This window comes from Takifugu flavidus, chromosome 10 (genome assembly GCF_003711565.1).
Source record: "Takifugu flavidus isolate HTHZ2018 chromosome 10, ASM371156v2, whole genome shotgun sequence".
Taxonomy (NCBI): Eukaryota; Metazoa; Chordata; class Actinopteri; order Tetraodontiformes; family Tetraodontidae; genus Takifugu; species Takifugu flavidus.
Genome location: NC_079529.1, coordinates 14,853,235 through 14,867,655, shown reverse-complemented (window position 1 = coordinate 14,867,655; position 14,421 = coordinate 14,853,235). Strand labels below are relative to the sequence as shown.

Below are 14,421 nucleotides of genomic sequence, written 5' to 3'. Positions count from 1 at the left end.
CCCCTGTACTCCTTCACAGTAATTCCACTTGGGGGATAACAAGACATTAAATCACGAGCACAGAAAAACATACCTGACAGGACACAGATGGAACATGTTGAGATGGTGCCAGGATGGCTGAAAAAGAAGATAAGATCTCTAAAGCTAAGATCCTCAGAGGTCAAAAGTCAGGATCTGCTAGGGACAATACACATTCTTCGGACACCACAGTGTTGTGGTAGCAGGTGAAGGTGCGAGAACACCTTCAGAGCAGTGCTGAGGTATGCTTCAGCAAGGTACCAGACTCACAAATGTTCGCATGGGGCCCTGCAATGAATTAGCAACTAATCGAGAGGTGTGCCTTCCCTTCACCCATATGCACGCCCTCCGAGTCCCTCTGAAAGGGATAAAGAGGTCAAGAGGGTGATGACGAAGCAGAAAATGCAAAGATTAGAAAGGAAGTGATATTGTTGTAAAATAGATAGCTACCATTTAGCCTGGAAATACTGTCTTGAGGGTTACAAAACAAAAAGCCCTCCATACAGCTAGAATGGCCATTTATTCTTCCTAATTGAAGAAAATCAGTTTAACTCTAGGTTGTTTCAGAAATCACATTGTTTTGGGTCCACGTATCCCTTCTTCCCTTAGTGGTGAGGATTTCATGAGCTTTTTTCACTGATAAAGTTAGAACTATTTGGGGAAAAGCTAATCAGGCAATCCCAACAGTTGTTAGACTGCCCCCAGACGTGCTGATGTGCTTGTGTTAAAAGACATAAATCTTGGATGACATCAAATTTCCCTTTTCCTTACTTCTGGAAAAATTGAGGTCATGGAGTTTGGTCCTGAACCTCTCAGCGATATATTAGATCACATTATCACTCTAGATGGTATCTCCTTAGCATCTAGTCTCTCTGTGAGGAATCTTGGAGTAACTTTTGACCAAAATCTCTCCTTCAACTCACACATTAAATTAGTCTCTAGAAGTGCCTTTTTTCACCTGAGGAACATCACAAGGATCAGGAAGCTACTGATGCGGCATGATGCTGAAAAGTTAGTCCGTGCATTTGTTACTTCCAGGCTGGATTATTGTAATTCTTTATTATCAGGTCCAAACAACTCTTTAAGAAGCCTCCAGCTGATCCAAAATGCTGCAGCCAGAGTTCTGACAGGTATTGACAAAAGAGATCACATAACTCCTGTACTGGCGTCTCTTCATTGGCTGCCCGTTAAATTTAGAATAATTTTTAAAACCCTTCTTTTGACCTACAAGGTCCTCAGAGGCCTAGCTCCATCCTACCTAGAGTAGCTAATGACGCCTTATAATCCCAATAAACCACTCCATTCTCAGAATGGTTTATGTGTGGTCCCCAGAAACTTTAAAAAAAATCAGTGGGCGAGTATTGAGTGATCAGGCCTCCCTGCTGTGGAACCAGCTCCCTGTTCACGTAGGAGACAGGGAGCTCTTTGACAAAGTTTATCATACATTCATTCTTTAGTTATAGTCATTATTCCAGTCACAATAATTTACAATATTTAAAGAGCCGTCTAATTGTTAGGCTACCATCTTAGTTATGCTGCTATTGGCTGCTGGGCTCCAGAGACATGATCACCTGACAGGCTTCTGTCACCCTGCTGGTTCATTGCTTCCTCTCCTCTCCTCTCCTCTCCTCTCCTCTCCTCTCCTCTCCTCTCCTCTCCTCTCCTCTCCTCTCCTCTCCTCTCCTGCAAAATGCTGGCCCCAGGGAGATTCAAACCTGGGACTTCCTGGCCTTCTTCTTTATCCTAATAATTTCCCTGATCTGATATACGCATCCATGTCATCCCCATGCTGGTAAATCATTGCGGCTGTAAGTTGAATTTCAAGTACTGGCCATTAAATCAGCAGCCTGAGTGTCCACTCATTTGATTTGTAGAGTGACCCATGACATGTACCTTCTGTCACCAGATGGATTGGTGAGCGAGGGAGAATTCCTCGACATTACAGAGATTAAGAGGCAGCAGGCTGAGGACTATGAATGCCTCACCAACAATGGGGTGGCTCCCCCCGATCAGCGCAAGGTTAAAGTTACAGTCAACTGTAAGTATCTTTTTCTGTGCTGCTTAAAAGCCCAGACCAAATAGTTCACCTCAAAATGGACTTCCAGTGTTATACAATAATGATCTATTATTGATGTATATGGAAATCTAGTGTGTTCATTATTGTACATAAATTCTTAATTTTGTTGCAACCTAACCCCAGGCTGGCCTGCCTGTAGTGAACATGTACGCAAATTGCTGAATTAGCTACTTCTATGTCTTACTTTTCTTTCTTCTTTTTTCCCCTTAAAATAGACCCTCCCATGATCACAGATATAAAGAACATGCCGGCTCATTTGGGGAAGACAGCCATATTGCGCTGTGAAGCCATGGCAGTGCCCTCAGCTTTCTTTGAGTGGTACAGAGATGACCACAGGTAAGATAATCGGGAAAAAGCCAACCGTTTTATTTACTGATTTGTTCAGGGAAAATTGTTAGATGGTGCAAATATAGCAGTATCAAAATGTAAAGGAAAATTTGTGCTGCAGTAACTGAAATTGAACATTGGCAGTAGCATTTTATTTAGCATTATAGATCTGCTTAGAGATATTTAGGCCCATTCTTTGGCACAAGACACCTTAGTCTTGTTTTGGGGTTCTTTATCTGAACTGTTCAGTTTGTTATAGACAACAAATCTAGGGGTTTGAGAGAGTTCACTCAAAAATGAAAATTTACTCATTATCTACCTCCACTTCGTTGAAGGACAGGTAAACTGAGGGAAGTTTCTTAGGAGAAAATCTTAGGAGTTAGAGCTTTTTATCGAGATTCTTCTTACTGACATCTGACCTTGTGATTTATTAAATTTGCTGACGTCACTTGTTCAGATTTTACTGTTCCCTTCTGATAAGCTCAAATGCTGCAAAACGGGGCCAACATGCTACCCCAGTAATGCCACCACAGTAACATTCTGATGCTGCAATTCAGTGCTTTCTTTCTCTGAATAAAACTTGACCACATAATGTTTGAGATGACCTCTTCCAAAATAAAAAAAAACTTGCCAAGTTTATCTTTAGTGGCATCTTTAGTTCCCTTGCAACATGCTTTTATGGTAAACATGAACAATAATGTTAGCCCATGTAAGACAATCAGTGGTTTTCATTCCCCAGCATTCCCGTGGTATCTCTTTGACTATTCCACACCTTTTCCTATAAGAAAATGTCACTATTCGATTATTCTTGAAAATATAAAAATGGTTTTGATGTTTCTAATTTATTTGGAACCTGACAGACTTTCTGTCAGACTGTGAGTTGCAAATAGCTTTGTAATTGTTTAGAGACAGCTGAATGTCAACAGCAGCTTTGATGAGCTCTTTTAAAACTCCATTTATTCTCCTTTAAAAATGCCACTCGAAGATTAGATCCTGATAGATTTGTGATCTTTGATGGAACCAAACACCCTCTTACATAGAATTTCAATTTTGGTGATTTGTTTGCCTTAAAATCTTTTCCTGAATTTAATAAGCTCTAAGCAAAAATAACTATTCAGAATATACTGTTGCCATAATAACTACGGGGGTGAAACCGTCTTTGATGTTTTTGAGAAATCATGGCTCTGCAACTGCTTTTGTCCTTTGTGTCTCATTATTAATTTGTTTTCCACTACATCTGGTTAGCTTTAATTGCAATTGAGTCTCAAACAGCCCTAACGTCATAAATTTGATTTATTTATTCCTTTTGGGGTCACAGAGCAGATGCTGGAGCCTATCCCAGCCACATATGATTGACGGTTGGGTACACCCCTGAATGGGTCCTCAGCTCATTGCTGGGCCCTATGTGAGAATCGGGATTTGGAACCTTGCTCAAGGGTACCTTGCTCAAGGGTACCTTAGCAGTGCTCTGAAGGTGTCCTGGCTGAGAACCCTCGGCTTCTCAGCCCAATCACCCACAGACTGAGATGCCTCCATCCCTGTAAATCAGTCTTGAATTTGAATTTAAAATGAAAGCGAATTTATTGAAAATGTAGACAATAACGATACATCCTTATTGTTTGTTTGTTTCTAAAAATGATCCATTGGACCTGGTCTTGGCTGGTGGCTATTGCTTTAATGAAATCTGTTACCTCTTCGTTGTCGCATAATCTGTCCTTCTAAGTTCTTCAAAGCTCCCAAAGAGCCAAGAAGACAAAAACATTCATCTGCAAGTCAGACAGGGCTGTTATTGGAGTATTGTAGGGACCCAGCAGGAGCTCTCTCTTATTATGGACTGTTTGATTTTAACACCACGGTAAGGCAAAGCTGATTTGTACATGCTCGTCTCAGGAGTGATAGAGAAGAAAATGTCTTGGACATTTTTTTCCGCTAACTGTGAATGTCGTATTATCCTCCTTTTCCTGTCACTTTTTTTTAACTTTGTGCTTCCGTGCTTCATTTTCACTCCCCTGCCACCCAGGCCGGTAGAGAATGACAACACCCTGAGGATCAAAAACGAGAAAACGCGTTCGCTGTTGCTGTTTACCAACGTGACAGAGAAACACTTTGGCAACTACACCTGTTTCGCCTCGAACCGTCTGGGGGCTTCCAATGCCAGCATGCTGCTGTTTCGTGAGTAAACATATAGAACTGCATACGGATCCAAGAATACGATGACACGTGGACAAACACAAGATGTCACACACAGAGAAGTACACCCAGGTTTATCTCATGTGACAGCCAGTGTAGCAGAGCTGGAAGAGTGATAGTTTACTACCGCTAATACATGTGCATGGAAACACTTTTCCCCATGCACACCATCTCACTTCTGCTTTTTGCCCTGCGCAGCATTTTTTCAACCATCTAACGCTCCCCTTTCCACATTTTCTTTATTCTCTGGCCCATTAAAGCTTTGCTAGCCTTGATTACCCTCTCTTTCAATCGTTCACCGTTTCACCCCCCATCTCTTCTTCGTACACATTCCCGTGCGCGCCTGACGCTCTGCTGATCGCGCTACACAAGATGTTGTCAGTTCACTCTATGCCCAGTTCACATTGAATGTCCCCAATGAGCAATTTCCTACTCTTCCATTTCCTGCCACCCTCCCTCTACCCCTTTAGTGCATTTGGTATTACCATCTTAAGCGAGTCCTTCATCTATCCCCTGTTCTTTGTTCATTCCTTTATCCATTATCGCAGCCTTTTCTCGCTTCAGTGACTAACGCCCCATCAGATACATACATCTTCCTGTTCACTTTTTGCATGTGCTGCCTCCTGTTTCAACCATCATCTGTCATTTTGTCTCCTTTGTCATTCCTAATCTTCTCATGGCATCATTAGACACAACCAACAACACCGTATTCAGGGGCATTCATGGAAGATTTGGACATATCCGTTTTAAGGCATATCTATTTATCTCATTTTGTTTTTGTGAAGTAGCACTTTGATTATTCATTTTAGTGGTGGCACATGTAATATTTTATCACTGACTTTTGTATCACTGACATTATTGGAAATATATTTCGTCTTAAACCCAGATCAGCCCCAGATCAGGCTATAAAGCATATTAGGTTGTAGAAATTGTCATTTTAAGCATTTTATTTGGCCTTTTCTTCCTCATAGCACTTTTTGTTTGTTTCTTTAAGACTATTATAAAGTCAGTGTTGACACCATGCTTGTGTGATTTCATTTCATTTGGGCATTCCAGGATGTGGCTCATTCAGACTAACTGAACAATTTCTGACACTCATTATTAGAAATTCTCCATTAAAATGTGTCATGAAGTCCAACATAGAATTTCATTAATAATGGCCAAAGTCTTTTCAGTTTCTGCAGTTTCTGTTCATACAACAGAGCAGTCATTTAGTATTTAATGTTTTGTATGTGACATTGTCTAATCTCTATACTTTTATTATGTAACATGCCAGTTACACATGTACATTTATTTGAACATTTAGTAAAGTACTATTTTTGTCCTTTTCAAGATTTTGGGAGCAATTGTAATGATTTAAATAAAAGTGACCCATAACGCTGTTAATAATTGCATACAGCTCTTTTTCTTTAACTGGTTAATTTTTACTGATATCTTTTCCTCATCTTGTTTCCCTATGATCCTTCATAAAGGACCAGGTGCCATACAGGGGCGAGGGACCGGTTTACATGCAGGGCTAAGTGCCGGCATGTGCATTTTGGTTTCTTTCTCGGCTTTTCTTCTGATGATGGTGTAAAGATGGAGCTTTTCCTTCTCTGCGTGGATTTGTCCCAAAACGTCCCTGAAGGCCCACCTTTTTCCTCCTCTCTCTCCCTCTCTTGCCATCTACAGAAAGGAAGAAGGAAATGGAATTCTTTAATTATGAACCCATCACTGTGAACAAAAGAATATGCATTAATCCAGGAGCCATTGAATCACTGCATAAAACAACTGCCCCCCCGTCCAAAACCTCAATTAAATTCCAAGGTCAAATCATGGTCATTATCTCTTCTACTCTCAACCATACGGTCTTCTTTTGTCTCCAAAAATGCCTTGCAGAGCAGTCTGACTTGGTACTTCTACCCACACCTGGCTTTCCCCTCATTAATATCACCAAGCCGATGTTGATACAGAACGTAAATTAACAATTGTTGTGATGTGATCAATGACAAAATAACAGCAAGATAAACCAACTGGATGAGCATTCGTTTTGCTATTCTACACAGACTGGTAATAACTCGTCTGCAATGTTTGCCTTATGGGAAGGAAACATAAATCACAAAATCACAAAGGATGTGTATGAAAATTGGGAAGATAATGTCTTACGGTTGGTCACTGAACCTTTTGGAAGCTGTGTAGTTGGTGGCCATGTGAAATGTCACACTACGATCATGCGCCTGGATATGGATTTTTAATTTTAACTGTATAGCAGTGTTTCTGCTGTGAATGATGTCAAAATGTATGAAAAAAAAAGGTTGGGTGGTGATGGTGTCTGTCTTAACTACCCCTTAATGTAATTTGGGGATTCATACCAAGGTTTTGCATGTAGACACCCTCCCTACACACACCTTTTTAACACCCCACCCCTCTGTTGTGTGTCGAGTCGCCCTTCGCATTGCTTGATGTTATCCCACCTTCTTGCCTCTGTCTTCCTCCCCAGTGTAAATATGCAGTATAGAGGCCACCCGGCAACCCCACGTTGCCCGGTGCGAACCAACATCTTTCATCAGCCTCAACTACAGTTTTCCAGCAGCAAGGAACTGTCCAATTCCAACATATTCTGTTTTAAAACTGCAGCTCCATTCTCTGTGTCGCTTGTTAATAGCATGTACCGGTTAAAAATGTAACTGTTGTGAGTCTACACTTCCTGCCTCCTTCCCTCCCTCCCTGCACTGTGTCTGTTTTTGTCTGCAAGGTTACCTGCTTTTACTTTTTTGGTGTTAATAATAGTACAGATGGTGATGATGAAGTATTTGAATAAATAAGAACAGTGAAACAATGTGAGATTAAACACTAAGAAAATATAATATGGAGATGTGCGTGGAGGAGATTTTTTTTTTGTACTTTTCTCTGACGAGTCACACACAATAAAAAAAAAGACAAATGGAAAAAAGATGTAAAGTTTTCAAAGTGATGTGCTCGATTTTGCCATGGCAGGCTTTTTAAAAATGCATTTGAAACACTCTGAGGAATTATTTCATCCAGAAGCAGTGAATGATGATGTAATTTATAATTTGTAATAGTTTATGTATTGAACTTTATCTCATATTGTTGCATCACGTACATTTTAGAGCATTCTTGTCTCTTATTTTTTATTATCTCCCCCCGATCGGCAAGATAAAGGAATCGGATCCATGTCAGTCTCCGGTTGTGACCATAAGTCAGTTCTTGTTCATCCAGACCACAGGGAGATAAAGATGTAATTAGCCTTTAGCTGTGGCTGGCTAAGTGAAGGAGCCTGGGCTCCACCTGCCCTTCCTGCCAGCCAGTGACGGCCCCAATAAATCAAGCTCAATCCTACCGCTGACAAGAATCCTCTTCAAGGACAATCTCGCCACGGTGCACCACTTCTCGCTCCACTTTGTACCGGCGACATAAAGGCATCGGTACAATTATCCACGCGGTTCTTCTTGCCAGCACAAACAGTGGGAGAGAGTCCCACCTTTCAAAGCGGAAGCACTCGGTTTTGAGCTGAAATTATGTTTCGCTCACATGCGGCAACTGTATGCAAATTTGCTAAAGCAAGCCAGCATGAGATGAGTTTACCCCCATCTGAACCCAGACTACAACAACATTAAAGGGGAATAACTTGGTTGTGAATCAGTTGTCTGAATGTGTCGTTTGAGTTTGTTTCAAACCAGCAATAACCCCCCCCCCCCCCCCCCCCCCCCAACTCCACTGTGCAACACGTACCAGATATGATTCAAGCTGTGTTGTAATATTTGAAAAAAGTTCTATAACAAGGTATATCAAATCTATTGTTGTACTTTGACTGTGTGCAGTACTATGAAATGATTGTGAAACTATGTTTAATGGCCCTTAAGCTAGAACACTACATGTTGTAAACAAAAGGTCTGCAATATAGTCAGGTTGTCTGTGTGAGAGAACACACTGTTTGTGCATGCATCTCGTTGCCCCAGAAATGATGATGAGCACCATTTCAAGCACAAGAGCAGCTCATCTGGTCTTAATTAATCCTCTCAATGTCTGCCATGCTTTTAATTTCTGCTATTTTTATAAAAAAAAAAAACTGCATAGTGCTCCATGTCAACACACCACTGGATTCAGCAAAGCTGTGCAACATCTGTATGTTATGTAAGTAGCCTGGTCTTGATTGTGTAAAAAGAACAAACAAACAAACAAAAAGAAAGAAAGAAAGCAAACAAAAAAGCAGGAACAAAAAACATGGTCATGTTTCTCAGTGTGGGTCTGGTAAGAAGCATGTCGATGTTTATGTATGACTCAAATTTGCAAATGTTGGAAAAAAGAAAAACATTGTGTGTTGTGTTCAGGGCCGGGGGCTTTGGGTCTCAGTTGAAGGAAAAGAACAGAGCAACAAGACTTGAAGTTACTGAATAGTATAAATATGAGGCTTTCCATGACTTTTGTTGTAAGGAATTTCTCGGGTGTGCAAATGGATGAAACAGATGACCAGGTCTGACGGACTCATGGGATCCCTGCATGCAAACTCCAAAATCGCTGAGGGCCGGAGAGAGAGATGGGCTGGGACAGTAACCAGACGGTGAACCTTTTATTTATGCACGATCATGTTGCATTTCCCAGTGGAAGGTGCAACACATGCGGGTTCCGCTGTGTAATCTAACCAGCATTAACATAGTCTTGATCACTAATGCCGTCTGGCCTACTTCAAGTGTATAAATAACACACCAACTGGAGTTCAGTGAGTTTACAGTGGGATAAACAAGATGGTTGCGTGGCCCCTAATTGCTTCCATCACACACTGGTTCAAAGAGCATTGATTGGCTCCTGCAGCTGAAGGTTATGATAATTTGTTTTCAGACTGTTTTGTGTAATAAGTTGGCAGTAGGTTGTTGTTGTTTTTTTACAACATAAACCCTGTTTGGACTACAAAGCATTGTGTTGCAGATTAATAATAGGATTTGTTTATTCATGTCCGAAGAGTTGGATATTGAGATGTAAGTTCTCAAGGGAAAATGTCGCACATGATTGCTTATTTGATGTGGTGACAGAAGGAAAAATAGTGGCGCTTTAAGGCCAGGATTGTAGAATAGAGAAAGAAGTGTGTAGTGGAGACAAGAGATGGTTTAAAGGTGCTGTTTTCTGTTTTAAATGGTGTGGACTCTGGCTGTAGCACCCTCACTCCAAGACTATAAATTCAGAATGCAATAGCTAATCGATATATTCGACTGAATGGCTTTGGAATGGAGCAATTGGTCTTGCCTTACTACGCCCCTAGAAGCTGGATTGATCAAGTGTCTATTGACCAGCCTCAGAATAGAGAGCATAATTCATCATGCCTGATACAAGACGCCCCTAATTGCGCATTGATTTTAAGCCTCTTCTTCGAAACTATTTGGGCTCTCCTGTCAGCTCAGTAAACTATGTGCTTATAGCTGTGCTTTAGACGTAGCCAATGAAGAATTAATCATTCCTTTTCTCATTCAAGTCCACATGGGTTGTTTTTGGTTTACTGTCTTGAAAAACATAGTTTGAGCCACAGCCAAATTGTTCCAGGACATATAGTTTTGGATTGAGATATTAGCGTTAGCTATTAGCGTTAGCTGCTATGGATAGCTTATCAAGAGGCTCGTATGTAAATACTCAAAAGGATGACCCAGCTTACCCGGCCGCAGTGCCAGTCTTATGAAAAGAATAGTGGAAATTCACTATCATTGATCCACAATATCTACCTAATGCACATAATTTATCCATATTATTCACTTTTCACCGACTATTTACTGGCTCATTGAGTTGTCTTGGGCAAAGTCCAAAGTTCAATATGCTTCCATTAAAATCCATTCTTTCTACCACAGACAGACAGAGACAGACAGACAGACAGAGAAGATAGATAGATAGATAGATAGATAGATAGATAGATAGATAGATAGATAGATAGATAGATAGATAGATAGATAGATAGATAGATAGATAGATAGATAGATAGATAGATAGATAGATGATCCTGAGCATACAATGATGGTGTGAGGCTCTTCTCTTGTCCGTTCCCTCTCTTGCGAGATGAGAGGAGCCAAAGCAGCATTTGCACAATAAGGGAGATCTTTTCCATCACATCTCCCCCAGTCATTAAGTCGCCCACCTTACATTTCTAACAGTCCCATTATTTGGCCTCTGAATCATCAGCCTACGCTTGATATTCTCCTTGTCAGTCACCGAATGTGTAGGTATTGGTTGAAAAGCTAACAACCGTCAGGAGGAACTTGGATTTCTCTTGCAATTGTGAGCGACAACAACTGGTGCTGGTTATGATTTATGATGCAGTCCTGAGAAGCAGGGTAAACTCAGCTGTGGTTAATCTACAGACGTGGGACACAAGTGTCGTATTACTGTGAGTTGGAGGGATGAGATGTTTGATAATGGGATGGTCAGACGCTGTAGGCCTCAATAGGGTGTTAGTGTCATCAGGCTGCAGTGGAATCATCACTGCATGGTAATGAAAATCGTTCTATTTGGAAACTAATAACATTCTTAAACTGCCGTGCATAATTGGAGCAACGATTTGGCTTAAGGTAGTGACTGTGGAACCCATCTCTCTCTCTCCCACTCTCTTGTCCTCTGGCTCCCTCACACACAGGACCTTAGAAAATGTGTTTTGCAGCATTGGGACAGGTCTTTCATCCCTACAGAAATCTGACTGAAGTAAGTGGCTCACACACGCTTACACATAGCATATTAGTGTAGCGAGGGTCAAATAACCTGTGTATATGACTGCACCAGTTATTCCCTGTTAATCCTAGGTCCAATCACCAATGCGCTTCTCCTTGCCAGTGCAAACGGTGTCACAGAATCCCATGTTACAAAATGGAAGGACTAGTTTTGAGCTGCAGCAACCATCTCAAACTTGCTGAATGAAGCCTGTGCAAAGCCTGACGAGGTGACCTAAACTGAAGCCAGGCTACAGCGACATTAAAGGGGAATTACTTGGTTACCTGAATGTGTTGTTTGATTTTGCTTCTGGCTATGATTGCACCAGTTATCCCCAGTTACCTGATCTTGTGTCTGGAACGTGTCCTCAAAATAGACACTCGCGGCGTATTAACGCGTGTGTTCCTGAACAGACTTTTGTTTCCTTCGTGTGACGCGGGGGTTCAGTGCAAGCAATTGTTACAATTCTCAGACTCTACTTGGTGTAAACACACAATGTGAGAAAACAAAGCATTTGTCTGCTGTCCTGACAGATGCCGAGTGCTGTGAAGCAATGATTGTACTTCTTTTTGATTTGTTCACTTGCTAAACTTGTCCTCTTTCAACTTTTGTTTTTGAGTGTCTCTTTATTTTGAGTGGAGATAAAAAAAATCACATCAAGTGGGGAGAACAAAAAAAAGAATAAAATAAAGAGCAGTTTTGATTTTAACAGAGCTCACTGTGTGTGTGTTTTATCTGCTGGAAGTGGGGCTGTGAGTGATGCCCCCTGCTGTTGGAAGGAAGATGAGGCCAGTGGTTACTTTTGATTACTTTTGTGTTTCTGCTTTCTGCAGATTTTCTCCTCTCCAGTTTTTGTACTGTTTTTTTAAAATGTTTTTTATTTGTTTAAATACATATTTGCACACTGTCAGGATAAGTGGCTCATATCAAACCCTACAGGTTAACAAACGCTTAAAATGTTCCAAGTAGGTGTTTGCACAGTAATAGACTTGATCTCTAATATTAACTAAGGTAATTAATAAGAAAAGCTTATCTTTTTTTATTATTATTTACATATAGATAAGAAACATTTGTTCTCATAGATATGTCACCAAGGGCAATTTAATTCACTTTGAAACCGATTTATTCTAATGCTAAAAGAGGTTCCAGCCACCAGAAACTATTAAAGGATATGAGGGTAGCAACAAGGAATAGATTTTAACCCCCGAAACTCTAAAGGTCAAAACCAACAAGAGCTTTTTCTGACAATTGATATTCATGAGACATAAATAGGGCAGCAGCAGCAGTCTATGGGGGGCTTTGCTGGGTAGCGCAGGGTTCTTAGTTCAAGCCCCGATGTGTACAAACATGGAAGGTGTTCTGCTAGTAGGGTGAAGTGCCTGGACACTAACACTGAGGTACCTTTGAGCAAGGTATGCTCACACAGAGCCCCAGGACTTGTATATATGCAGCTGTGCCAGGCTCCAGCACCCTCCCTTTGACCCTGACAGAGATATAGTGGTCAAGAAAAAAAGAAAGCTTTACAAATATTACAGTAAAATGACTAAAATGCTATGTGCTATAAATCTGATCATTAGCCATAATCCTCCAGGATTTTTTTTGCTAACTCTCACAAATGCATGCAGCATTTGCCTGTTGTCACTGTGGTTTCTGTCACCTTGCAGATTTGTGTGTTTGTTGAGACACTGACAATGTAGTCAAAAGAACCCAACAAGGCCTTTTTACACCACTCTATCTTGGGAAATAGCAACGAAAGCCTGGTGAAACTTCCTTCCTGGTGAAACTTTCGGTTGTTTAAGGGTCAGTGTGAAAAGTGTAAAAACCAGTTCCGTGTGACTCCAGGTCACTTTAGCAATAAATGCATTTACTTCCTTATCTACAGTTTATAAATACATCCTATTTTTTATGACAAAGGAACATGTTGTAATGTGATTAAAATTAAGAATATATGTTATTAAAAGCAGCATTGGAGACAATACTCATTAAGAACACCTGCAGTCCTTCACAATAAATATTTTCTGGGTAACATTCTAGAATAAATGAATTAATATTAATGAATATTTATAGCACATCCTCATTTGTGTCCTAATACTGTTAGAATATTTTTTCACATTTCATATTTTTAACCGAGTTTTCTCCTCAAGAACAACTACATTGACACTTCAGTCAAATCAAATCAAATCAATTCTTATTTATATAGCGTCTTATACAATCAAAATTGTTTCAAGGCGCTTTCCTGACCCCAGACAAGCAACAGTGGCAAGGAAAAACTCCCCTTTAACAGGAAGAAACCTTGAGCAGGACCAGGCTCATGTAGGGGGACCCTCCGGCTGATGGCGGCTGGGTAGAGAGAGAGGGAGAGGAGAGGAGAGGAGAGGAGAGGAGAGGAGAGGAGAGGAGAGGAGAGGAGAGGAGAAGTCAAGAGCCTGGGAAAGCTCTTTGACTCCAGCCTGAAGGACACTGCTACTATCCAGAAGTCTACGGAAGAGCTTGCAGGGTGGCTCACTAAGGTGGACAAGTCTGGCCTGCCTGGTAGATTTAAAGCTAGGAGGGACCGTGGCAACAGGAAGAACAGGCTTGGGCTACTTCCCAAAGACCCAAGTCAGCCATGCCCGGGGCAAAGAGAGAAACCACCTACTTCAGGAGGAGGTCCGAGCAGGCGTGGAGGAAGAGCGAGTGGGTAGGGCAGTGGGACTCCGGCAGCAGGGGCCATGGACAAGGTGGGAGAGCGCGTGACAGCGTAACAAAGTTACCTGGTCAAACATCATGCAGGCAGACTTCCACCGCGTCCGGTTCCTTGTGGCGGCAGTCTACGATGCCCTCCCCAGCCCAGCAAACCTCCATGCGTGGGGAATGAGTGAGACACCCACCTGTTCCCTTTGCTCCGGAAGAGGCTCCCTGCAACACCTCCTTAGCAGCTGCCCAAAGTCCCTGGCTGATGGTCGCTATCGCTGGCGCCACGACCAGGTACTCAAAGCAGTGGCTGAGAGCATAGCCTTGGCCATTAGCACCACCAAACACCATCATGCTCCGAAGAAGGCAATCTCCTTCATAAAAGCTGGAGAGAGACCTCGTGCAGGCCCACAGATAACAACGGGACTCCTCCACACAGCTCCTGATTGGCA

General features: G+C 41.6%; 1 protein-coding gene across 1 annotated transcript in view; it reads left to right on the top strand.

Annotated features, from left to right (window-relative positions):
- Window positions 1-12,009, top strand: part of iglon5 (IgLON family member 5) — a 96,820-nt gene extending 84,811 nt beyond the window's left edge. The window contains exons 5-8 of the mRNA XM_057044724.1: window positions 1,925-2,056; window positions 2,311-2,431; window positions 4,443-4,594; window positions 6,085-12,009. Coding sequence (XP_056900704.1) covers window positions 1,925-2,056; window positions 2,311-2,431; window positions 4,443-4,594; window positions 6,085-6,188 — 509 coding nt within the window. The 3' untranslated portion in view covers window positions 6,189-12,009. The remainder of the gene's footprint in view (window positions 1-1,924; window positions 2,057-2,310; window positions 2,432-4,442; window positions 4,595-6,084) is intronic.
- The last annotated feature ends 2,412 nt before the right edge of the window (window positions 12,010-14,421 follow it).